This window comes from Gopherus flavomarginatus, chromosome 1 (assembly GCF_025201925.1).
Source record: "Gopherus flavomarginatus isolate rGopFla2 chromosome 1, rGopFla2.mat.asm, whole genome shotgun sequence".
In the NCBI taxonomy this organism is placed as follows: domain Eukaryota; kingdom Metazoa; phylum Chordata; order Testudines; family Testudinidae; genus Gopherus; species Gopherus flavomarginatus.
Window position 1 is genome coordinate 323,860,775 of NC_066617.1, and position 27,589 is coordinate 323,888,363.

Below are 27,589 nucleotides of genomic sequence, written 5' to 3' on the forward strand. Positions count from 1 at the left end.
TTGTTTTTGTTTTTTTTTGCAGACCTAACTTCACAAAGCACGAATGCAACTACTTTGTCTAGTAATGGGTCTTCCTTGTTGACATTGCTTTCTGTCCTCAAACAGGCTATTTCTTTGACAGAGCCACTAACAGGTAGTCTAGTTTGGATTGACTTGACCTAATGTTTTTAGCCTAAGATGAAACCTAGAGGTTGTGGGGTAAGTGATCTAAAGTTCAGTGGGCTAAGACTGCTTTGTATTTAATTTTAATAACAATCTGGTTTTCATTAATATTTTTTCTATTTGTTGCAGCATATACTAGTATAATAATGTTACACCTATCATGCATACTGTATTTCTTTGTTTGCTTTAGGCTCTAGGGAAAGGCTACAGAGTGGAATTCCATGAGCCAGACACATGGTGGAAGTTTGATCCAGAGGAGTTAGAAAAGTAAGACTTGTGTTATAGTAGCCATCATAGTTAGTTTCTTTTTTCTTCTGTATTGTGGTTTAATTTAAATTTTTCTCAGTACTTCATCAGTTGCTTAAGTGCTTTACTGCTAACATTTGTTTTCTAGTATGTACTGACTTCTGTTAATATTTATGTAAATATACTGCTTACATAAATATCAGCTCAGGAATACACAGAGGACCCTGTGTCCTGGTCCCTTTGAAATCAGCAGCAAAATTTCCGTGAACTTAAGTGGAAAAATAATCAGGCCCATAGGACACACTTCCTTACACAGTGGATGATTAAATTAACCTGGGAAGTCATTGCTACAAGATGTGACTGAGGCCATGAGCATTTGTGTAGATTAGACATTTATATAGATAAGAACACCCACAGTTTAATTATGTAAAATAGAAGATTTTATAAGGAATATAAATCTTCATGCCTAAGGGCGTAACTCCACTCTTAATAGTGTGGATTAGGAAGAAAATTCCCATATAAGCAGGCTATTCCATAATTGTCCATCACAAATCATCTGGTATTAAGTACTGTTGGAAATGGTGATACTGGATTAGGTAGACATTTGATCTGATCTGGTATGGCGGTGCCCATTGAATTTTGTTTGTTAATTCCTGATATTTGTCATCCACTCTAGATCCTTCTGAAATTATGGGATGACAGTGCGTGCCAGGCAAACTTGGGAGAAGTCAAATGTATGAAGATTTTTACTGTTTCTTCCCCATCTCTTGTTGATATGGTATCATTCTAAGGCTACCGACAATGGGATTGGGTTGAGTTAGCCTTGCAATGTTATGTTAACAGGGGATAAGGAAATAATAGTAAGAACATTCATCTTCTAACTAGATAGTAGTCAGAAGAGCACAATTGTTTTGGTAACTAAAAATATTAGAATAGTGTGTATAAAAAGAAAAATAATTATTAAACACTAAGAAATTGCATAAATAATCTCACTCAAATTAAACTAAACTCTTTATGATCAAGTATCTGAACTCTTTCAAAATGTAGGTTATAATGAAAACTTACATAAAGAAGTGTAATGGCTCTAATATAATACTGGAGCGAAACAAAAGTAGTCATACCAATTCAGTGTCTCATCAGCTCTTAATAGCTAAGCAGGGGAACGTCTAGTTAGTACTTGTGTAGAAGGTCATCAAGGAAAATGCAGGATTGCTTAGGAAGTGGTGTTTGGTGGTTCAGTAAGACATTCTGTCCTTAACGTCAGTATTGAACAGGTGTTGCACATCTTACGAATTAGTTCTGACCACATGTAATTATGAAATAATCCATGAAATTAGTTTGCAAGAATTGGGAAAGTTAACACTGGTGACCTGGCCAGATTCCTCTCTTGGTAATTGCACTTTACATTTCTCCTGCAGTTAGGTAGAGTATTGGTGTGGAGTGTTGCTCTCCTCTGTTAAACAGTTGCTGTTTCTCCCTCCATAAAGGCAGGCATGCATGCATGCATTCATTCATTCATCTATGTAGGTCTAAAGTGAATTGTATGTGGAGGTACAAAATTGCAGTTCCTTGTGCTGGAGAGGTTCATTGTGCTTTGGGAGAATTTGCAATAGAGTAATGGCAAGTGGCAGGTGGTGGTTCTACTATCCCACTTCTTCAGGTTTTATGCCATTGGAGAGCAGCCTTATGTGGGGATGTACTGAATGAATGCATTAGCAACTGTGGCCATGCCGCCTCCACTGTCACCACTGTGCACCTTTGTGGCCTTACTGGCTCTCTGCAGATGCCTTCCTCAGTGCAAATTCTTTGCATATGCCTGTGCCACTGGACACTGCCCTTCCTCCCCACATCCCTTACCAATTCATACAAAGGAAGACTTAAAATAGGAGTGACCACATACTAATTCTGTGCTAAGGGCTGAATTATGGCATTGAGAATCAATGAGTTGGGAGTAAAAGATTGACTGGCAAAATCAGAAACTTCAGCCTCCATTGTCAACAAAAGAGGTCTGGATGGACAAGGATGTCATCTAAGTAAATAACTACAAAATGGTCCAACATATTTTTGAAAATGTCATTTATAAAATGTTGAAAAGTAACAGGGGCATTGTGTAGCCAGAACAGCAGCACAGTGTATTCAAAATGTCTACAACAGGTGCAGATTGTAATAGTCAACCCACAGGTGTAGGAAACCATCCTGCTTGGTGACAAATAAAATTGGAGCCCTGGCTAAGGACTTGGAGGGACAGATGAACCCCTTGCACAGACTCTCTTGTAAGTAGCTTCTAAGGGCCAGCAGCTTAGGTTTTGAAAGGGAATAAATATGTCCAAAAGGGATTTTCACTCCAGCCTGGATATGTATAGGGCAATTATAGGGCTGATGAGGCAGCAAAATATTGGTCCTCCCTTTGTCAAAAATATCAAACAAGTCCTGGTACTTTGCAGTTATAGCCATAGTAGTTGGGGGGCTGGCTGTATCTAGTGAGGCCCCTCCTAACCTGCCTTAGCCTGGCTTGGAGAGAAACAGCTTCAACAAGTATAAGATGGGGGCTGCCTCTTTCCCCTGACTGAGGTTGAGACGGCAGATCTGACATCATTGCAGAGAGGTGAACTTGAACATGCTAGAGCACCAGCAGTTCTGGGGGTCATGGGTAGTTTGCCAGGTAATGCCAGAAATAACTACGAAGAGGGAGAAACAGATTAGGCCAAACTGTAAGGTCTCATGGTGGTCCTGATAGTGGTGACTTCTGAAGGAGCTGTTTCTCATGTAACTGGGCTGAAGGAAAACAGAGATCCATTGACCGCTTCAGCGGGGTCTGGGATGGAATTGACTCATGTTGGTATCTGGTGATGTGAGATGCTCTTGTGTCCAAGAGGGCTTCCAGGTGGATATCTGCCATGGACAAATGTCTTAAGCACAATGAGAGCTGAAGGTGAGTAAGGTGGAGCACCACCACTAACAGGGAACCTGTGAAGTGGTACTGGTGTATCGAGCTAGATCCAGTGGAATTACACCATCCCCCAACCAGGATTCTCATAGAAGGTTGAGGCCTGGTATTTTCTTGTTGGGAGACGGACCGACCTTTAGCTGGGCAACTTGAGCCGTAATGTCTAGTTCTGTCACTGTAAAGGCATAGGCCTTCCAAGTGGCACTGGTTCTTTTCACCATCAGAAAGGCAGGACCAAACAGTGCCAAGTTGCATAGGCTCTGGTTGCGACTGATGTTGAGCCCCACCTTAGCTCTACTGGTGAATAGGTCTGTGGTCTTATGTGGAACAGGAGTGGCATTGGTTCAGAAACCCAAGAGAAGCCGTGTGATCCCCATTGAACTTGTCTGGGTGGGGAATCATAGGACTGAAAGGGACCTCGAGAGGTCATCTAGTCCAGTCCCCTGCATTTATGGCAGGATTAAGTATTACCTAGTCCATTCCTGGCAGGTGTTTGTCTAACCTGCTCTTAAAAATCTCCAGTGATGGAGATTCCACAACCTCCCTAGGCAATTTATTCCAGTGCTTAACCACCCTGACAGGAAGTTTTTCCTAATGTCCAACCTAAACTACCTTTGCTGCAATTTAAGCCCATTGCTTCTTGTCCTATCCTCAGAGTTTAAGAACAACAATTTTTCTCCCTCCTCCTTGTAACAACCTTTTATGTGCTTGAAAACTGTTATCATGTCCCCTCTCAGTCGTCTCTTTTCCGGACTAAACAAATCCACTTTTTTCAGTCTTCCCTCATAGGTCATGTTTTCTAGACCTGTACTCATTTTTGATGCTCTTCTCTAGACTTTCTCCAATTTGCCTACGTCTTTCCTGAAATGTGGCTCCCAGAACTGGACACAATACTCCAGCTAAAGCCTAATCAGCGCAGAGTAGAGCGGAAGAATTACTTTTGGTGTCTTGCTTACAATGTTCCTGCTAGTACATCCCAGAACAGAGATGGGCAAACTACAGGCTGCATCTGGCCCATCAGAACTTTTAATCCAGCCCTCCAAGTCCCGCCGGGGAGTAGGATCGGGGGCTTTCCATGCAGCTCCCAGAATCAGTGGTATGTCCCCCTTCTGATTCCTACATGTAGGGGCAGCCAGGGGGTTCCACATGCTGCCCCCCTCTCCTCCCGCAGCTTCTGCTGGCCAGGAACTGTGGCCAATGGGAGCTGTCTGTGGATGGGACAGTGTGCAGAGCTGCCTGGCTGCGCCTCTGCATAGGAGCCAGATGGGGGACATGCTGCTGCTTCCGGGAGCTGCTTGAGGTAAGCGCCACCCAGAGCCTGCACCCCTGAGCCCCTTGCGACCAAACCTCCTGCCCCGGCTATGATCCCCGTCCTGCCCTCAGAACCCCTTGGTCTCAGCCTGGAGCATCCTACTGCACCCCAAACCCCTCATCCCCAGCCCCACCCCGAGCCTGCACCCCCTAGCTGGAGCCCTCACCTCCCCCACCCCAACCCCGTGCCCTAGCCTAGAGGCCCCTCCCACACTCTAAACTCCTCATTTCTGGCCCCACCCCAGAGCCCACATCCTCAGCCGGAGCCCTCACCCCAACCCCCAAGTTTGTGAGCATTCATGGCCGGCCATACAATTTCTATACCCAGATGTGGCCCTCAGGCCAAAAAGTTTGCCCACCCTGTCCCAGAATAGAATTTGCTTTCTTTTGCAACAGTGTTCCACTGTTGGCTCATATTAAGCTTGTGGTCCACTGTGACCCCCAGATCTCTTTCTGCAGTACTCCTTCTTAGGGAATCATCTCCCATTTTGTATGTGTGCAACTGATTGTTCCTTTCTAAATGAAGTACTTTGCATTTATCCTTATTGAATTTCATCCTATTCATTCTGCCCATTTCTCCAGTTTGTCTTGATCATTTTGAATTTTAATCCTATTCTCCAAAGCACTTGGAACTCTTCCCAGCTTAGTATCATCTGCAGACTTTATAAGTGTACTCTCTATGCTACTATCTAAATCATTGATGAAGATATTGAACAGAACCGGACCAAAAACTGATCCCTGTGAGACTTCACTCATTATGCCCTTCCAGCATGACTGTGAACCACTAATTACTTTATGGGAATGGTCGTGTGAGACAGTAAAAAAAGCTTTGATACTGTCAATAGGAATTAAAAGGAATCTTTGGTTCCATTACTGTATTATCCACCTGCAGAGTGCTATTCTGTGCCTCTGTAGGGAACCCAGCAGGTCAGCTAAGGAAGGACCTCCCTGTGCAGAATCCATCCCTATCAGTGTCTCTTTTCCCTGTCCCTCTCTGAGCCTTCTCAGAGTTTTGTGGGCTGCTCAGACTATAATGAACAAGCCATGGGCAGCCTTGCCTGTTGGTCAGGGTGAGAGGCTGGCTTAGTGGTTGGAACAGAGGTAACCAGGCTTAGTGGCCAAGTTTGGAGCCAAATTATCACGTTTGAGGGGCTAGCCGAGAGCCAGAGACCAGGAGCCAGGGACAGAACAGTGATCAGAAACTGAATGTCAAGTCCAGGGAGTGAGCCAGGAGCTACGGATCAGAGCTGTGGTCAGAAGATGAACACCAAGTCCAGCAAGCAAGTTGGAGCCAGGAATCAGGAGTCAAGAGTCAGAGCCAGATTGTAGGCTGGAGCCAAGAGCAGGGTCTAGGAACTGGAAACCAGGATTAGGAATCCAGGAACAGAACCAGAGACAAGGAACAGGAAGCAGGAGCGGGGATTCAGAGTAAGGACTAGGAGCAAGAAGGGAGCTGAGAGCAGGAATAGGAAGCAGGACCAAAAACACAGCTGCAGCTGTGGAATGCTGTGGAGCAGCCAGGAACCCAGGACTGCTGCAGTGTTTGTTTGAGACTGTGAGTGCTGAAGTCTTCAGCCAATCTGGGTTCATTAGCTGAGTCAGCCAAGTGCAATGAGCAGGGTCTGTGTTCAACTGGGGGTCCCTGATATGGCCCCCATCACGGTTGTATCTAACAGCACCATAGTATCTGATAGGTAAATAGAAAGAAGAGTCATCTTAGAACACCGTACACATATTATCCATATCAACAGTGTGAAAGATATTGCAAACCCATGCAGTATCTTTGGGGTCCATTGTTTTAAATAAATGGTTTATGTATGATTTGTGTTCTATTCGATGAGGGAGGATTACCACAGCTCCTCTGGGAATTAAAAACAGTTGGTGGTGACTAAGGTAAATCAGCCTGGTTGTAACCTTCCCAGAGAGGTACCACTTCCCGGAGAGGCTCACATGCACTATTTCTAAGCAGATTCTCCAAAGACCAATAGACAAAGAAAGGACTTTTGGATAAATAGCCTGAGTTTAAACTGACTCAGGGTCTTGTTTCTGGTCTAGCAAATGGACAGGAGCTGCTGTCCAAGGGAGGCCCTATCCCTTGCAGAAGAATTGGAAAGACTTTGGCCTACTGGGGCCCCATAAGACTAATGGGTGACTTCTGGTAGGCTGTTTGTTTTTATGTGTTTGTTTACCTGATGAACAAATGTGCTTGCTTAGAAAAAGCTGTGTGGTAACCTGTAACTGCTGGCATTCACACTACTCATAGCCTTTGGAGAGAAAGCAAAGCACAGGTCTTGTTTTTTTAAGCAGACTGGTTTGCTGCTGTTATTGCAGAAGAAGACAGGGAGCTGTGCAGCCTTAAAACCACTGGTTGAGGGGAGTGAGATGCAGGTCTCTGCCCAAGAGAGGTGATGACTGGGAGCCAGAAACCTTGGATTGGGTGCCCTCAAGGGACCACAGAGGGGGAAATACAGGTGCAGTTGTGCTGAAACTGACAAACAGCACCACATTTCTGTATAAAGGAAAATACTTTTGTTTTATATTTTTGAATGTATCGTATATACAATGAATTGTGTTAAAAAGATGTAAAAAAATTTGGATATTATAATATGGTAAATATTGTGTCATTAATTCTGAACTTCCACCCACTACAGCATATTGTTTTTCAAAAGTGTGTAGTCAGTTGTAGTGAATTCGTCTACTTCAACTATATTTAAGCTTACTGTTTTGTAATATTGGAAAAGCCTATGTGATTCTGGATTTTGAAAGTGGGCAGAAGATTAAATGATGGCATTTGACAGTCTGGATAGATGGAGAGGATAAAACACAAGATACTCTTCAAAAGTTTAAGAAAGACTGAAAACATATAAAAAGTACCAAACAGTTTATTTAAATTATTATTTTTGTAGGAGGAATAAACATGGGGTCCCTCGTGAGAAGATTGCTCAGATGTTGGAACGATATGAATATCAAATGTCCATCTCTGTTGTAATGAATTCAGTGGACCCTCCTCACAAAAACACACAAAGGCCACCTCCACAGCGAAGACAGAGGTGGGGAAGCTGTATAGACTCTTGGAATTCTTTCAGTGTTTCAAATAACCGATAACTCCAGGTTATATTCAACTAACACCAGCTTTTTGGTCACCCTTTTTAAAATATTGAACAGTGGACTTTCTCCTGAGATTTAAATAGGCTTAATGCAATTAAAGGACCATTCTCTCTTGGAGATTGTTCCATTAAATAAAGTTTTGGAGACTTAAATGTAAATAAAATTTAATATAAAAATGTACATTAAATGTTTTTACAATCTCTATTTATTACATTTGTACTAACTTTGCTTTTGGATAGTGTGAAGTAAACAAGTTTTCCTTTATAGTTGGGTTTCAAATAATGTTGTCCACAGAGGATACTGTTGAACAGTTTTTTGTTTTTGTTCTTCTTTTGAGGAAGTCCTAACAAAACTGTTTTTTAAATAGAACTCAGAAAAGCCTAGAGGAATAGGATATGTGTGTAGTTATTGCATTTTAACTATTTCCTCTGCTTTTTAATATTATCCAACTTTTACCAGGTTTTTATACTGAACAATTATGTTTTCTATTTCTTGCTGCATGCTTGTTCATTTTAATTGGTATCCAAAATGTTGTCACACTTATAACCCAGATTCCTTTCTCTCTTCCCTTTGTTTCCATCTTCACTTTTGGCCCAGAGTCTCATCTGGCAGCTAAACCAGTGTGCTGCAATTGCAGTGTTCACCAGCCTGAAATTACAAACCGTGATTTGTCTTGAATTTGTTTGCTGTCTACTGAAATACCAAATGTAACCGTGCCTAGAAACTATCTAAATTTATTTTTTGAGATTTTTGTTGGCATGAAAATGTACATCTGTGTTTAAGTTTACAGCATTGAGATGCTTAATTAGAACTGAGTCTTTTGGGGCTGAGTGTTCTAACTGGGCAAAGAAAGCAGAATATTTAAAATATTAGTCTCTTAGGGCCCATCTGCAGTTGGAGTGTGTGCAATTTCACCAACTAGGTACAAGTGGACAGTGGTCTCAGTTCTGTAAAACCACATTACATTCTTTTCAGGATTTTGGCGCAGGTAATATTCTCTTCTTAGCAGATGCCTAAAACTGAGCCAGCATGGAGATTGATCATTTTATTGCCATAGATCCTTTTTACCTTAGGCTTAAACACTGGTATGGTAGTAAGTTTTAAATTTAATGCTTGCATTTGTGTTGGTCCCTGGACTAATAAAGTATCTCTGTCTATTATTGCTGCCATTGTTTTAGTAGTCCAATGTAAGTCTGACAAAGTTAATATTTTGTTCTTGTTTTATGGTTTTATATTAATTATATTACTTAAACAGCAGTTGATATAGTGCATCTTTGGACTCTGCCAGATTGGATTTTCTGTTGTGTGTTAAGAAATATGGGGGAGATCTTGATGGCAAATTTGTTCAGGAATATTTGTCCATTGCATAAATAGATCTTCATTTAATATTAATTCTGTTCTTCAAAGACAATTGTAAAGAACTTGGTTGTGTGCAGTACTATCAGCATAAGATAGCAATTATATTGCAGACACCAAGATGCATTTTTTACTTTTGTGCAATGGCTGGATAAGTTTATCATGCCTCGTTGAACATGTTTATACTGTAGTGATATGATGGCGGAAAAAAGAATCAGCATATTTAGAATGGTTGCTCAAGTAAACTGCCTAAAGCAAACCTCATTAATTTCAAAGAATGTAATATAGTATCAATTTGTATCTCTACAATAAGAGGCTATTCATACAAGAGATCTACAGGGAATGGGATGAATTTAGTGATCTTTAGATACTTGTAAGGTGAGAACAAAGGTCATTGGCTGTCTATATGCTGTCTGACTGATGAGAACCACAAAACAAGTTTTTTAATCTGAGGCTCTTACTTGAAAAGTGGTTGATGCAATTAAGACTTCTGTAATTGTGTAGGAAACTATAACAAAACAACTCCAAAAACAATAAAAAGTATTTATTTGAAAATTTGCATTTAAGACATACCTTAGTCTTCCATTTTTAAGGTTTAGGTACGAAATTACAGTGTATTAAGTCTGCTATAATAGATCTTGAAAGGAGGAAATGAGACTTTAAATAGGTATGTACTGTTAAAATACACATCCTATGGGTTCCTGTTATGTTTTGTATGGTGTAATCATGATATTTGAAAGTTGGCCCTAGTTCATTTTTAAATACTGGAAAGCCTTATGGTCAGTATGCTTTGTTGTATTAAATAAAAATATGAAAATAAAAACGTCAGCAATCACTGGGTAGAACTCTAAAAGGTGCAGCCCTTTTGCTCTATAGGATTTATAATGTATAAACATTTAATCACGTTTTCTTATTATATGTTTAAACCTGATTACATGATTAAAGGGACACTCGGGTTAAAAATGACTATTTAAAAAACAATAAGTTCCCCTGTGTGGGTTTATGAGTAAATTTGATGTTTAAAGCTGAAATACTTTGATAAATTAAAATTTTTTTTTAATTTTTGTATTTCCTTAACTTGGAGGATAAAACTAGATTGTTCAGTTATTGTTCGTAGTCAGTTTTCACATTGATCAAACACTGCAGGAGGATGTTTAATAACCAAATGAAGTTTTTATTAACACTTAAAAGGGAAAAAAATGATTTACATTTTCTATTCTATTAACAAGGAGGTTTTTTCAACTTTTAAATAAAATCTAAATCATGAGTCTAAAAGTACCTGACTTTGTCCTTCCATGGCACAAAGTGTATTTGTCCAAGTCACCATTTATTGGGAGTCCAGATATGCAATGCAAACTATTAGGACTTTATACCACTGTCATTCTAGTATTCTAAGAAGGGTATATGATCGGGCCCCATTGGTTTTGAAGGGGAACATTTGAACCTGTAATGGGGTCAGGTTGAATAAACCATAAAATCATTATTTCGTTTTTGAGAAAGGGAAGAACAGAAAATTAAGGGGAAGTTGCAGATGCCTTTGAAGGATAGCTTCGTATAAAAATACATGTCATATCACTAGGCCTCTCGATTAATCACAGTTAACTCACACAATTAACTAAAAAAGTTTAATCAAGATTTAAAATATTAACCGTGATTAATCGCAGTTTTAATTGCATTGTTAAACAATAGAATACTAATTGATATTTATTAAGTATTTTTGGATGCTTTTCTACATTTTCAAATATACTGATTTCAGTTACAACACAGAATACAAAGTGTACACTGCTCACTTTATATTACTTTTTATTGCAAATATTTCACTGTAAAAATGATAAACAAAAGGAACAGTATTTTTCAATTCACTTCATACAAGTACTGTAGTGCAGTCTCTTTATCGTGAGAGTGCAACTTACAAATGTAGATTTTTTTTGTTACATATCTGCACTCGAAAACAAAACAATGCAAAACTTTAGAGCCTACAAGTCCACTCAGTCCTACTTCTCGTTCAGCCAATCGCTAAGACAAACAAGTTTGTTTACATGTACGGGAGATAATGCTGCCCACTTCTTATTTACAATGTCACCTGAAAGTGAGAACAGGTGTTGGCATGGGACTTTTGTAGCCCTTGCAAGGTATTTATGTGCCAGATATGCTAAATATTCGTATGCCCCTTCATGCTTTGGCTACCATTCCAGAGGACAGTCTTCTGCGCTGATGATGCTTGTTTAAAAATAATAATGCATTTATTAAATTTAGACTGAACTCCTTGGGGGAGAATAGTATGTCTCCGGCTATATTTTAGCTGCATTCTCTCATATATTTCATATTATAACATTCTCAGATGATGACTTGGTACATGTTCATTTTAAGAACACTGTAGCTGCAAATTTGACAAAACGCAAAGAATGTACCATTATGAGATTTCTAAAGATAACCACAGCACTTGAACCAAGGTTTAAGAATCTGAAGTGCCTTCCAAAATCTGAGAGAGATGAGGCATGGAGCATGCTTTCATAAGTCTTAAAAGAGCAACACTCCGATGCGGAATCTACACCAAAAAAAAAAATCAACCTGCTGGTGGCATCTGACTCAGATGATGAAAATGAACATGCGTCCATCTGCACTGCTTTGGATTGTTATCGAGTGAAACCCGTCAGCATGGACGTGTGTCCCCTGGAATGGTGGTCGATGCATGAAGAGACATATGAATCTTTAGCACATCTGGCATGTAAATATCTTGTAACACCAGCTACAAAGTGCCATGAGAACACCTGTTCTCACTTTCAAGTGACATTGTGAACAAGAAGCGGGCAGCATTATCTCCTGCAAATGTAAACAAACTTGTTTGAGCGATTGGCTGAACAAGAAGTAGGACTGAGTGGACTTTCAGGCTCTAAAATTTTCTGTTGTTTTATTTTTGAATGCAGTTTTTTTTACATAATTCTATATTTGTAAGTTCAACTTTCATGATAAAGAGATTGCACTACAGTACTTGGTATTAGGTGAATTGAAAAAGATTATTTCTTTTTTTAAAGTGCAAATATTTGTAATAAAAATAAATATAAAGTGAACGCTGTACACTCTGTAGTCTGTATTGTAATTGAAATCAATATATTTGAAAATGTAGAAAACATCCAAAAATATTTAAATAAATGGTATTCTATTATTGTTTAACAGTGTGATTAATCGCGATTACTTTTTTTAATTGCTTGACAGCCCTCCATAGCACTAGAGAGTAATAATGTCTGTTGCACAACATAGTAGAGCAGTGATTTAAGATATTGGTTTTAGAAGAATCATCTGCATTTAAAAAAAAATCAGGATTTGGTAGTTACAAAAAATGTTTGAAATTTGCTAAGATTTTTGAGATAGTTTTTTCATATAAACATATTAGGCAATAAATAGAAATATTTGATGTTGAACTAATGTTTGAAATACACTTTTTGGTTTAGTGGGGTTTAGTTTTGAAGACTTGCATCAGCATGCTTTTGTTTTATTATGAAGCAATTGTGAAAACAGTATTTTAAATTAGAGTCTGAGACACATCCAGGTTGAAAATCCAGACATTTAATGCAGTCTTTTTCTGTGGTTCTGTACACCTATTGTGCAATTTTAAATTTGTACAATGTGATGTATATCTAACCTAGTATTTTGATAAGAAATTTTATTAAAACTAAAAGTTGACATACTATTTTGTTTTCTTTTTAGTAACGGTTTTAATCATTTGCAAGTTATTGTATAGTGTATTTCATAAGTTAACGTTCTATTAAATACATCCCTTTGTATCTTATTCACAGCCACTTGTATTACTTTTTCTTCAGTTTTCATGTCATTTCAACATAAATATACTTAAAGAAGGCATGGAAATCATAGGAAAAAGTCTCAATTATTTTCTGTATCCCAAATCTTTGTACATTTAAACATAAAAATACATTACTACTTTAAGAAAAAAAAAAGTTTTAGGAAGCCTCATTTCACTTAGCATTGTGATTCTGTCAGTTTCTCTAGCCCATAATTAGGTTAGTAAATTACTTGGTTTGGTCTTCAGTTTACATCAAGATATTATAGAAAAAATAGCCAGTGACTGGAATCTGATACATTTTTGTAAGGATTTTGCAATAACGTAACCTTCAGCTTTTAAAGGAAGTTTGGAAGTTGACACTGAGTTTTAGTTTTCACTTGAAAATTTTTGTTTAAATTGTGAGGTTTAATTCTTGTCTAAAAGGTTAAATTAAAGGACACATACTATACCATCAGCAGAGTATTTTACCTCAGTACCACAATAGCCTCCATCTCGCCAGCCAGTAACAATCCAAACTTTATGTGAAAGCCCTCCATCTCCTTCCCGGTTCCTTTCTTCAGAGGATCTCAGTATCTCTGATGCACCTGTGTCGCCAGTGTTGGCAAGATCTACCAGTACCACTACCTTGGTACCACTGCAAAAGCAGCAAATTGAGACTTGTCTCAAGGCTTCAGTACTGGTTAGAACACCAGAGGGCAGCTCCCTTCTCCTTAGTTCAGGGGAAGTTTCCTCTGATTCAGAGATCTTGGTAGGGATACATACCAGTACTGTATTACCCTACCCTCATGAGTCCCTTTCATGAAGAGGATCCTAGAGAACTTACCATAGACTCAGAGATTATGATTATTATTGAAGTCCCTTCTCTTACCCTTTCCCCACTGGGGTTACTGGAACCCATGGTGTACTACAGCAACCAACTCCATCAGGTGCCTAAGAGAAAGCACTGGCACCCACCAGCACCCTACCAGCCACTGGCATCTACAAATCATCCTATAGTATTGTGTGCATCTGTACCACACACCTCAGTACCACACAATTCTCCGGTGTCGGACAATATACAGGAAGAGCAAGAATAGCAGTCTGAGGAGATCTCCCCTTTACTTCCAGACAAGGCAGTAATGCTACCACCTCACTCTTACACTGATGATTTTAAGATCTTCCAGGATCTCTTGAAAAGACTAGATCCCACTAGAGGAAGCTCAAGAGTCAAAACATTACTTGATGGACATCCTGAACTTTAGTCCCCAGAGAAAGGTTGCCCTACCCATCAATGAGGCTTTATTATCTGCTGCACATACCCTTTGGGAAACACCTACCACAATCCCACCAACCTGTAAGTGGACAGATAAGAAATACTACATCCTACCAAAAGCAGTGAAGTACTTCTTCCACTCTAACCACACTTTCCTTGTAGTGGATGCAACCAGTGTAAGGAACTGTCAAGCTTACTGTAGATTCCCTGTCAGATGGAGAGGCCTGAACAGCTGGACTTGCCAGGAAGGAAGAGCTACTCATCAGCCACTCTCCAATTTTATAATACCAGCTCCTAGGCCTTGGCAAAATATGATTTTTAACACACACTCCAAATTTACCCATTATATTGAGCACATGCCACAGGACCAGAAAGATCAATTTCAGTCTGTCATCACTGAAGGGTAGTTGGTTGAAAAAGCCTCCCTGTAAGATGTTGTAGACGTTGCTGACACAGCTTCCAGGTCCACGGCCATGGCGGTAGTTATGAGAAGAGTATTTTGGTTCCAGTCTTCAGGCGTTGCAAGGGATGTACAAAATGCAATGAAAAATGTCTCACTTGAAGGGCCCATGTTCTTCAGCGAACATGCAGACTCCTTGTCACGTTATTGATTTGAACTGGGACCGTATAGATCATTGTTGCAACCAAGGTCTAATAAGGTGTCTAAGACAAGGTTATGGTTTGCTGGTTATGATTATGCTGTCTATATGTGTGTGTCATTTTTGTAGTTGAAGTTATGAATATTGGCTCAATACTGTCTGTATTTCAAACTTATGTTATGCTTCTGGGTGACACCCCAGACAAGTTGGTGTCAGCTCTTTCTAGCCTGCTTGATGGCCTATTAAGGACCATCAGCTATACAACTGACCTATTGAGAGAAGGCAGATATGCCTTGAGACTCAGTAAAGTACGCAGAGACTTGCCCATGTGACTCCAGACTCCATTTTGCTGTAATTTTCCACAGTAAGAACAAAGAGGTGTTCTTACACCCAAAAAAAACTATATAAAAGACTGATGCCTCATCTCCATCTTGTCTTCAATCCTGCTTCTTACCTCTGGACAGATTTTGCTACGAATGGAAGCTCTACATGAAGGACTGATGAGCCATCCCAGCTGTGGATGTACTCCAGAGACTTGATTTGAACCCGCAGTTTATTCCGTCACTGCTGCAAGCCTGAACCAAGAAGTTTGCCATCACTGTATGTAATTGACTCCATTTAACCAATTCTGGCTCTCATCTATATTTCTTCCTTTTATGATCTTAAATTCTAAAGGATTAGCAACAACATGATTTGTGGGTAAGATCTGATTTGTATATTGAACTGGGCCTGAGGCTTGGTCCTTTGGGATTGAGAGAACCTTTTTTATTTTACTGGGGCATTGGTTTTCATAACCCTTCGTCCCCATAACGAGTGGCACTGGTGGTGATACTGGGAAACTGGAGAGTCTAAGGGAATTGCTTGTGTGACTTGTGGTTAGCCAGTGGGGTGAGACCAAAGTCCTCTTTGGCTGGCCGGTTTGATTTGCCTTAAAGGTGGAAAAACCCCAGCCTTGGGCTGTAACTGCCCTGCTTTAAGCAACTTGTCCTGAACTGGCATTCTCAGTTGGGTCCTGCCAGAACCAGCATCGTTACACTCCTCTCTTCACATGCTCAGGGATTCCAGAGCAATGTTGCGGTCATTGGAAATGTTTGTGCCTGCAACAAAAAGGCCTTTAAGTAGATTCCAAACCACTCAAAGATCAAAACCATTCCAGTACCATCAGCACACTTTCCCTAAGCCTCAGGAGCCCTTCAGGAGAAAAGCCAGGATACAGAAACTGGGGCATCCAATCCCTACTTCTGCCCAATCAGCCCCTCCTTCTCAGAAGCACTTTTGACACCTCGGTCTAGAGCATCAACCAGTTCAGTCCACTGGATCAGATGATGTGTGACTATCCCTCCTTGGGAGATCATCACGCTACCTACTTGTCTGGAGTACGTTATCTCAGATAAATGGATAGTGGAGGTTGTCAAAATGGGCTACTCTATACAGTGGGTTCTTTTCCTCCTTTCTACCCCCTTTCCATGCCTCTTCAGGGATTCTTCTCATGAGCAACTCCTAGAAGCAGTAGAACCAGTCCAACTAGGGTTCATCGGAAGATGCTTCTATTCCAGTTACTTGTTCCCAAGAAAGGTGAACGGTGGACACCAATCCTCGACCTCAGGAACTTTGAACAGCACTTGAGAATGGTGTCATAATTCCATCCCTAAGCCTATAGGATGCCTACTTTCATATAGCCATCCATCTCTCCCACAAGCATTTCCTAAGATTTGTGATGGGGCACACTGTCAATACTGAGTTCTCCCCTTCAGACTCTCCATGTCCCCAACGGTGTTCACAAACATTCTCTCAGTGGTAGCTGCTCACAATGTTCCCATATTTGGATGACTTGCTTCTCAGACGCTGGTCACCACAAGATGTCCAGTCAGCAATGTCCAGAGCAAGAACACTATTCCAATTTCTGGGCCTCCACATCAACCACAAAAAATCCATACTAACTCCAGTACAGAAGATATTCTGGACTTGTCTGCAGGCCTTGGGCCACATGTCGGTCTCCACATATGCGACTCCTCACAAGGATGCCTCCAGACATGGATAAGAACAGTGCATGCCCCAAAGCCAACCTCTCCAAATGTGTTACAGTGCCTCAAAAGGTGTTGGACTCTCCTACTTGGTGAAAGGACTCAAGGAAGGTCTGTGTTGGAACCACAGTCTTAAATCAAGCACCTTCAAAGACCCTCACAACATGCATCTCTGTTAGGATGGGGAGTTCAGGATAGGGAGACTGCAAAGGGCAAATGGTTGTCACAGGAATTGGTGTTCCATATCAATGCCTTGGAGCTAACACTGGTACATTATTCTTGCCAACACTTCCTTCATGCCATATGAGGTCACCCGGTCAGAGTAATGCTGGACAATAGGGCAGTGGATGTATTACATCAACCTCCAGGGCAGAACAAGATCCCAGTCCTTATGTGCAGAGTCATTAAGGCTGTGCAACTGGTGTATCTACCAGCAGATAGAGATATCAGCAGTCTGTCTACCAGGGCTCCAGAAAACAGTCACACAAACCCTGAGTAAATACTTATAGTAAGATCAGAAATGAGAGCTTAAAGACTTTTCCGCAGCATCTACGACACATAATGTAGACTGTTCTTCTCCAAGGGAGGTTACAGCCACAACACCCTGAGGGATGTATTGACAACACCATGCTCCCATACCCTTCTTTGTACTTATACCTATACCATTATTCACAAGACTGTTCTCAAGCTGCCCCAAGAAGGAGCGAGAGCTATCCTCCTAACACCTGCTTGTCTGAGACAGATGAGGCACTCAAACTTCATCCACCTCTCAGAGGTAACACCCCTCAGACTTCCTGTGTTCTATTGACACAGAACTCAGAGTCCCTCATGCATCCCAACCCCTCCTTCCTGAATTTGAGAACAGGGCTCCTCAATGGCATTCAAGCATGGAAATGACCATTTTGGATAGAGATCAGTCAGTTCTCTTATCTGGTAGAAAGCCTGGTACTTACAGGACTTACTCCAAAAGTGGAAGCACTTCCAATCCTGGGGCACCCTTCCATCTTCTCAAGCTTCTGAAGTTCCACTTTCCAAGATTCTGGACTACCTATTAGAATGGAAAGCACAGGGTCTCTCAATGAGTTCTGTCATAGTGACATCTGACAACCTTCCACTCATCTATCAAGGCATCTCTGTCTTTGCCCACCATACAGCAGCCAGATTTCTTAAAGGCCTATACAACTTGTTTCCTGCTGTTCAACAACTGGCCCCCCCCAATGGGATCTCAGTCTGGTTTTAAACACTCTAAGGAAACCCCACCTTCAAACTAATGGTGACCTGCTCCTTCCTCCACCTTTTCCTCAAAATTGTGTTCCTAATTGCCATCACTTCAGCAGGGAGAATGAGGGAGCTAGGAAGTGCTCATGATGGACCCAGCATACACCACCTTCTACAAATACAAAGTTACATTGCATCCCCATCCTTGCTTCCTCCCAAAGGTCTAATCCTAACATCACACTAACCAGGAATTTCCCCAAGTTTTCTAACTGGAATCTCATACCTCCAGAGAAGAATCAAGCCTTCATTCACTGGATGTCAGAACGGCCCTTGCATTCTATCTGGACAGGACTAAACTATTCTGGGCCTCTCACAGGCTATTTGTATAGGATGAAGGGCTAACTGATTTCCACACACACATTGTTTAAGTGGATTTTGGGTTACATCTTGAGCTGCTATGGAAATGCCAGGGTGCAGTCCCCTCACAGAGTAACAGCACCTTCCATTAGAGCTCAATCCACAACTATAGCTCTGCTGAAAAACATTCCCATAGCAGAAATCTGCAGGACTACCACTTTGTCTTCTGTTTATACTTTTACTAAACATTACCCCATCTTACCAAAAGACAGCACCTGATGCACCTTTGAACTGTCCTGGACTTACCTCTTCAGCACCCACCTCCCCACTGAGTTACTGCTTGGGAGTCATCTCTGGTAGTGCACCATATACTTGAAGAAGGAGAGGTTACTTACTTGACAGTAACTTGAGTTATTTGAGATGTTTTGTCCCTATGGATGCTGCGCCACCTCCCACCCTCCTCCTCTGCTTTGGAGTTTGGCTTCACAGTTGAGAAGGAAATAAGTGGCAACCAGCTTGCACTTCTCTATATGCCCTTGTTGAGAGCTCAAGGCATTTCTCTGTGCAGGTGCAGTCCCGCAGATGTTACTTTGCAGTCTCCGATCAAGAGCATTGGACACGCACACATCCTGTGGTGAAGCATCCATAGGGATAAAATAATTTGAAGAGCTCAAGTGACTGTAAGGTATGTAACCTCCCCTTCTTGCCTATTTGAAGATCATATAACACACTGAGTGCTATATAAATAACAAAAGATAATGAGTAATAATAATAATAGAGGAGGTGAAACTGAAGGGAATTTCAGGGGAATTTCCCTTTGTATCCTTAAAAGTAAGGAAAACCACCAATTTTGTCAACAAGGAATACTCCTTGAGGAATAGGCTCTAGTGTGGAGCCTAATCCTTTTAATGCTGTCAAGCATAGTGTTTAATACTGTGAATAGTCTTTTTTTCCTCAATGCAGTAAACTCTATGTCCAATAGTACCGTATATACTCATTCATCAGCCTAATTTATTTAGTAAAAAAAAGAGAAGCACCAGAGAAGGGGGTTGGCTTATGAATGAGTATAGAGAGGGGGAGGTGGAACATAGTCCCTCCCCCCAATAGAGGAAGCAATGAGAGGCAGCACAGCCAGCAGAGCCAGAAGGGATGAGGCAGGGCCAGAGTCTCTCTGCTTCTGGCCACGCTGCTCTCCCCCCAGCCTCCACAGCAGCTGCAGCTCTGGGGATAGCAGGCTTCAGCCTTGCCACTCGGCCCCGCCCCCCCAGAGCAGGCTGCGGCCGCGCCGCCCGGTCTGGCCCCGCCCCCCCAGAGCAGGCTGCGGCCGCGCCGCCCGGTCTGGCCCCGCCCCCCAGAGCAGGCTGCGGCCGCGCCGCCCGGTCTGGCCCCGCCCCCCAGAGCAGGCTGCGGCCGCGCCGCCCGGTCTGGCCCCGCCCCCCAGAGCAGGCTGCGGCCGTGATGCCCAGCCTGCTGGCGCAGCTCAAGCCAGGCCAGACATATCCTCCCCTGACCCTCCCCAAATAAGGTGGAAAGGGATGGAATAGGGAGAGTGTGGGTGTCCTGGGCTATGGGTGGGGTCATGTGGAGGGTGGTCACAGGGGTTACTCCCCTGACTCCCAGCTTCTGCCTCCAAAAAATTTCCCTACCAGTTGCGGTCCTGGCCCATCAGGGTAAGCAGCTGGTGTGCTGGGACACTTTATTTATTTAGGTTTACCTCCATGCCTGCGGACGCTCGAGGTAAACAAAACATCTTGGCCCACCAGCGGCTTATCCTGATGGCCTGGGAGCCAAAGTTTGCTGACCCCTGAATTACAGGGTTGGCTTATGATAAAAAAATTCCGTTTTTACTTATCCATCTTGGGGGTTCGGCTTATAAACGAACCGGCTTATGATTGAGTATATACGATATATATGTCCAGAATCAAGACCTCTTTGAATATTTAAGTAACCAACTTGTAAAGTAAACTGCCAGTTCCTTGTATTTTATGAATTAGTGGAACAAAAATTTGCTTTCTCAGTAGTTAATATACAGAATTTCTCAGTTTTCTAACCTAAATAATAGCCATCAAAGTAGGAATACTCTTTAATGCTGATATAATGGCATACAACAGAACTTTGCTAATCTACATTTTGCTAATACTTTTCAGAATCTACCCCAAACTTCAGCATCTGTATTAATTAATTAATAAGTGCTATTGCATGCTATTACAAGAAGTTCTTGGAATGTATTGGAGAAAAAAATTTATTTCAGAAGATGGAGAAAGCTACTAGGAAAAAGGCTGTTCTAGATTTGATTTTGACAAATAGGGAGGAACTGAGAATTTGGCAGTGAAAGTCAGTTTGGGTGAAAGTGATCATGAAATGATAAGAGTTCATGATTCTAAGGAATAGTAGGTGGGGGGAACAGCACAATAAAGATAATGGATTTCAAGAAGGCAGACTCTAGCAAACTCGGAATTGGTAGGTAAGATACCGTGGGTGGGAAGTCTAAGGGGAAAAACAATCCAAGAGACTTGGCACTTTTTCAAAGAGACATTATTAAGTGCACAAGAATAAACTATCCCACTGTGTAAGAAAGACAGGAAGTACAGCAGGAGACCACCCTGGTTTAACCAGGAGATGTTCAGTGATCTGAAACTCAAAAAAGAGTCCTACAAAAATTACAAAGGATTAGTATAAATAACACAAGTATGGAGGGACAAAATTAGAAAGGCCAAGGCACAAAACGATATTAGCTAAAGACATAAAGGGTCACAAAAACACATTCTATAAATACATTAGAAGTAAGAGGAAGACCAAGGACAGGGTAGGCCCATTACTCAAAAAGAGGGGAAACAACAGAAAATTTAGAAATGGCAGAAATGCTAAATGACTTCTTTTTGTTTCCGTTTTTACCGAAAGTTGAGTAGCAATTGGACATCTAATTTAATGAATGCCAGTGAAAATAAGGTAGGATCGGAGGCTAAAGTAGGTAAAGAACAAATTAAAAATTATTTAAACAAATTAGATGTCTTCAGATCACCAGAGCCTGATGAAATACATACTAGAATACTCAAGGAGCTGAGAGAGAAGATGTCTGAGCCATTAGCAATTATCTTCAAAAAGTCATGGAAGATGGGAGAGATTCCAGAGGACTGGAAAGGGGCAATTATAGTGCCCATCTATAAAAAGAGGAATAAGGACAACCCAGGGAATTACAGACCAGTCAGCTTAACTTTCAATACCTAGAAAGATAACAGCAAATAATTAAGCAATCAGTTTGCAGACTCCTAGAAGATAATAAGGTGATAAATAACAGTCAACATGGATTTGTCAAGAACAAATCGTGTCAAAGCAACCTAATAGCTTTCTTTGACAGGGTAACAAGCCTTGTGGATGGAGGGAAGCGGTAGATGTGGTATATCTTGACTTTAGTAAGGCTTTTGATACTATCTCACATGACCTTCTCACTAACGAAGTAGGGAAATAAAACCTAGATGGAGCTACTATAAGGTGGATTCATAACTGGTTGGAAATCCATTCCCAGAGAGTACAGTAGAACCTGAGATACGAACACCTCGGCAGTGGAGGTTGTTCATAACTCTGTAATGTTCGTAATTGTGAACAAAATGTTATGGTTGTTCTTTCAAAAGTTTACAACTGAATATTGATTGAATGCAGCTTTGAAACTTTACTATGCCAAAGAAAAATGCTGGTTTCCCTTTATTTTTTGTAGTAGTTTACATTTAACACAGTACTGTACTGTATTTGTTTGGGTTGGGGGCAAGGGGGTGTCTCTGCTGCTACGTGACTGTACTTCCAGTTCCAAATGAGGGGTTATGTTGACTCGTCAATTCGTCACTCAGAAGTTCTACTATAGTTATTAGTGATTCACAGTCAAGCTGGAAGGGCACATCAAATGGGATCCTACAGGGATCTGTCCTGGCTCTGGTTCTGTTCAATATCTTCATCAATGATTAAGATAATGGTATAGAGAGTACACTTATGAAGTTTGCAGATGATACCAAGCTGGGAGGGGTTGCAAGTGCTTTGGAGGATAGGATTAAAATTCAAAATGATCTGGACAAACGGGAGAAATGGTCTGAAGTAAATAAAATGAAATTCAGTAAGGACAAATGCAGAGTACTCCACTTAGGAAGGGATGTTGCACACATACAAAATGGGAAATGATTGCCTAGGAAGGACAACTGCAGAAAGAGATCTGAGGGTCATAGTGGATCACAGGATAAATGAGAGTCAACAATGTTGCAAAAAAAAGCAAATCTCATTCTAGGCTGTATTAGCAAGAGTGTTGTAAACAAGACACGAGAAGTAGTTCTTCTGCTCTATTCTGTGCTGATTAGGCCTCAATGGGAGTATTGTTGAAAGGTCTAGAAAACATGATTTATGAAGGAAGATTGAAAAAAGTTAGGTTTGTATAGTCCGGAGGAGAGAAGATTTAGGGGGGGACATAACATAACATAAAAGGTTGTTAAAAGGAGGAGGGAGAAAAATTGTTCTCTTAACCTCTGAGAATAGGACAAGAAGCAATGGGCTTAAATTGCAGCAAGGGTGGTTTAGGTTGGATGTTAGGAAAACCTTTCTAACTGTCATGGTAGTTAAGCACTGGAATAAATTGCCTAGGGCGGTTGTGGAATCTCCGTCATTGGAGATTTTTAAGAGCAGGTTAGACCACTGCCTGTCAACCTTTCCAGACTACTTACTCCTGGGGGAATTCTGCACTACTGCGTACATGTATAATTAATGAGATGCACAGATTTTTAATTTTTTGCACAAAAAAAGCTTCTGCCAAAATATTGCTGCAGTTCCCCCTTTTGCGCACCAGATAGTGCTGTGGCAATAGCCTCTTTGTGGTCATGTCTGGGGATTAGCTCCATTTAGGTCTGACACCCCAGCTCTTCTGATGGATTGCTCACACCACATCTCTCCTTGTTTTCCAGGACTTGCAGTGCTTCCTTTTTATGGCTCAGTCCTCCAGCCAGGTCACTGTGTAGTCTCCCCTTCCTGGGTATCAAAGTCCCATTGGGTCAGCTGTCTGCATGCCGTTCCAGTCTTCTGCTCCAAGGCTGGGTCTTATGCCACTTCCCCCTGTGGTTGGCTGGGGAATCCAGGCCCCCCCCACTACTCTGAGTTCCAGTCCAGGGACCCTGGTTCTAGCAACTATGCTCTACTTGCTCCCAGACTCTAGCTATTTGCCTGGACTCCTTTCTACTTCCTTGCTCTGTCTTCTTTCCCCTCCTTTCCTGGGGTTACTAGCCCAACTTCCCTCCTTTCCCTTTGTGCCTTGGCCTTTTTAATTTCAGGGAGTACCTATAGGCTACTTCCCTCTTGGACTTCTTGCCAGATTCTGTAGCCCTAAACATCCCTCTCTTTTCCCAGGGAGTGACTCCAGATTACTTCCTCTGTGGCTCCCTGTTCTCAGCTTCCTAGCTTTCTACAAGCTCAGCCTGTCCCTGCCCAGCTGAACTTCAGTATCAATTAGCCTTTCAGTTGTGGCTCTCCCCCAAGTGCAACGTACCAGGTTAATTGGATTGATAACCTGCTCTGCCTTGTGTGGGAAAGCACACTCTCCACCCTATCGCAGAAATACTTTATTTTGGGTTGTTTCATCCCAAATGGGAATACTATGTTTTTTAAACTGACCAGGAACATTTAATTTCAAATGAGTTTTTTAAAAAAAAAATTTAAACTGTATTTACATTTGGTGCATTGCTGTAGGGGTGTGGTAGTTATTAATTTGTGTTACCAAATCATCTAGGAGACCTACTTAGGGACTAGGATCCCACAGTGCTAGGTGCTGTCCAAACACAACAAAAAGAAGGTCCTTGCCCCAACATTCCAGCCCCTTGTTCCTGTCTATGCGCTAGGTTCCCTGGAAGACTACATTACATAATTCAGTACATTCCCTATAATGCTTTCCCTCATGGCTGTCACATGAGTCTGGGTGCATTATGGAAGATCTGTTTTGGCCAAGAAGCCTAGCCCATAGGAAAGAATGGGGGTCTGAACTACAAATCTCATAAGGGAATAGGGAAATGCAGTTTAATGTTTAATGCAGTTAAACAAACTGAGACAACATTTCTGTTTAGGGAATATTTTGATAAAAATGGCAAAATAAGTTGTTGAGACATTTCTGAATCAAAATATCTTTGAATTTGTCCATTCTGCAAAAAATTTCAACCTTCAACTTTTTGTCCTATTTCAGGAAGAAAACAGATTTTGAAATATCAGAATTTGTCATGGAATAGAAATTAATTTTGCTTGGCTCTCGTTAAATATTAGTACCTTATTTCTCTCTTTAATTTGTCAGGTTTAAACTACTAGACATTGATTCTTGTTATGCCTTTCTCCACTGGATTAAAGAGCTCTGTAGTACCAGGTATTTTCCTCCCAGGAAGATACTTACTGTATATACTCATTCATAAGCCGAATATTTTTGGTAAAAAAGTGACGCATCAAAGAGCAGGGATCGGCTTATAAACAGATCTACACCAAAATTTGATGATTTTAAACTCTATGGAATCATTGAATTGAATATCTAATACATTGTCGTTTTGTTTACCTGGAGCATCTCCAGGCATGGAGCCCCTCAGCTCCCTGGGGCCATGGTTCGCCATTCCCAGCCAATGGCGTGCCACTTCCCACAGCTCCCATTGTCTGGGAATGGCAAACCGCAGCCACTGGAAGCTGAGGGGCTCCATGCCTGTGAACACTCCAGGTAAACAAAATGTCCAGGCCCGCTAGAGGCTTACCCTAATGGGCTGGGAGCCAAAGTTTGCCAACCCCTGAAATATAGTGTCGGCTTATGAAAAGGTCATACAATTTTTGCTATTTTTACCTAACCATCTTGAGGAGTTAGCTTATAAATGAACGGGCTAATGAATGAGTATATATGGCACTCATAAAGTCATCTCTTGCTCTTCCTTTTTGATAATCTAAACAGATTGAGCTTTTTCAGGTCTTTCAGTGTAAAGCATTTTCTCCAGCCTTTGAATAGTGCTTTGGTTCTTCTCTGCACCTTCTCTAATTTTTCAACATCCTTTTAAAAATGTGGACACCAGAACTGGATGTAGTATTCTGAAATCGGTTTCTCCTGTATTGTATACAGAGGTGAAATCACCTCCCTACATCTATTTGCTTTTTATACATTCAAGAATTGCACTGGATGCACATGTTAAATTGTTTGTACACTGTGACCCCTAAATTCTTTTCAGAGTCAATTTTTGAGAATACAATCCCTCATTCTGTAGGTGTGGTCTGCATTGTTTGTTCCTACATTTATGATTTTGCATTTGACTGTATTAAAATGCTTTTTGTTTGAATGGGCCCAGCTTACCAAGTGATCCAGATCTCTCTGTATAAATGCCCTAACTTCTTCATTATTTACCATTCTGCCAATCTTTGTGTCATCTGCAAATTTTATCAGCAGTGATTATCTGTTTACTTCTTGATCATTGATGAAAACATTGACTAGCAGTGGGCCTAGATCCAACCCCTGAAGCACCCCACTTGAAACACCCCTATTTGATGATTTGATGATAACTACTTTTTGAGATCTGTCAACCAGTTCTTAATCCATTTAACATGTACTTTATCAATATTGTGTAGTGCTAATTTTGTAATCAGAATGACAGTTATTACTAAATTAAAATATGCAGTTAGCTTTATCAACCAAACTTCATCAATCTCATAAAAAACAAAGTCAGGTTTGATTGGCATTAATTGTATTCCCATTCTTCTAATTCTTTATTAATAGAATCTTGCACCAGCTTTTCCATTATTTTGTCTGAAACTGATGTCAGGCTAACTGGTCTAAAATTACCGGGGTCATGCTGCTTGTGCTTTTTGAATAGTAGCACATAAATACTCTTCTAATCTCCTGGAATTTTCTATTACCCTTTTACCCCGATATAACGCTGTCCTCGGGAGCCAAAAACTCTTACCACATTATCGGTGTAACCATGTTACATCGAACTTGGTTTGATCCGCCGGAGTGCGCAGCCCAGTCCCCCCGGAGCACTGCTTTACCGCATTGTATCCTAATTCATGTTATATCGGGTCACGTTATATCGGGGTAGAGGTGTATTAAAAATTAACATCAGTGAGTCAGAGATCTCCTGAGCCAACTCTTTTATGATTCATAACCTGGGTGCAAGTTATCTGAGCCTGCTGAAAATGTTTATCCCTAATAGATGCACTGTAATGTAGAATCATAGAATACTAGGGTTGGAAGAGACCTCAGGAGGTCATCTAGTCCAATCCCCTGCTCAAAGCAGGACCAACACCAACTAAATCATCCCAGCCAAGGCTTATTTACTAGTAGACTAAAAAGTTCTTCATCGTCTTCCTGTGATCTGAGTACATCATTCTTCTTCTTTCCAAATAAAGAACAGAAATATTTATTGAATTCTTCTTCCTCTTCTTATTTATTATTAGAAATTTGACCATCTCCATTTAGTAATGGCCGTATATCATTGTTAGGTTTTCTGTTCCTGATAGATTTTAAAAACTATTGTCCTTAGTGCAGCCAATCATGGATTTTTTCCTTGGTGCCTTTAGATTCCCATATCAGTTTTCTACACCACATGACTTCCATTTTTGTACTGTAGGTTAGTTATAGTGTGCCTTTGTTTTTAAGTGAGCTAACTATGTGAAAAGTTTGAATGAGTATTAGGGTATTTTACAGCTAACGAGGCACAAATGTTTGAAAAGTAAATTTTGAATCAGGCTAATTTTACTTACATTTAACTCAAACTTTGACCAATTTTCTTCACACTTTACAGAAAAATTCTATCCAGCCTTTAGATTAAACCTGGCAATTTTTAGGACAAACCAGTTTTACTATTCAAAGATATAAAGGGACTAAATATAGGACCGCTTAAGAACCTCGTTGTAGCCTTTATTGTGAAGAGCTATATTCTTTCCATAATAGACGACTGAACTGCTTTAAGACAGGGATGACTTTTTTTCCCTACCACCTGATCTGGAATCAGATTGCTGGCCTAGAGTGGGAAAGCTCTGTGGCATTGTCTGCACTAGCCTTTTTTTCTGGAGACTTTCTTATTACTGCTAACACTAGTGCAGTTTCACCGGATTGGAGTGCTAGTGTAAACAAGGCTCCAGGCTGTTGGTATTTTAACTACTGTGTCTTCTAAACTTTCTCAGAACAGGTCTACACAAGATGGAGGTTAAAACACCCATAGCCCC

At 41.0% G+C, this 27,589-nt stretch overlaps 1 protein-coding gene across 6 annotated transcripts in view; it reads left to right on the forward strand.

Annotated features, from left to right (window-relative positions):
* N4BP2L2 (NEDD4 binding protein 2 like 2) overlaps window positions 1–27,589 on the forward strand; it is a 479,674-nt gene that overhangs the window by 405,918 nt on the left and 46,167 nt on the right. For 4 of the 6 annotated variants that reach the window (XM_050937135.1, XM_050937131.1, XM_050937133.1 and 1 more), the window contains 2 exons: window positions 353–429; window positions 7,573–7,716. In XM_050937135.1, coding sequence (XP_050793092.1) covers window positions 353–429; window positions 7,573–7,716 — 221 coding nt within the window. Of the gene's footprint in view, window positions 1–352; window positions 430–7,029; window positions 7,138–7,572; window positions 7,717–27,589 lie in introns of those variants that run through there. The other 2 variants (XM_050937136.1, XM_050937132.1) reach the window with 2 other exon arrangements.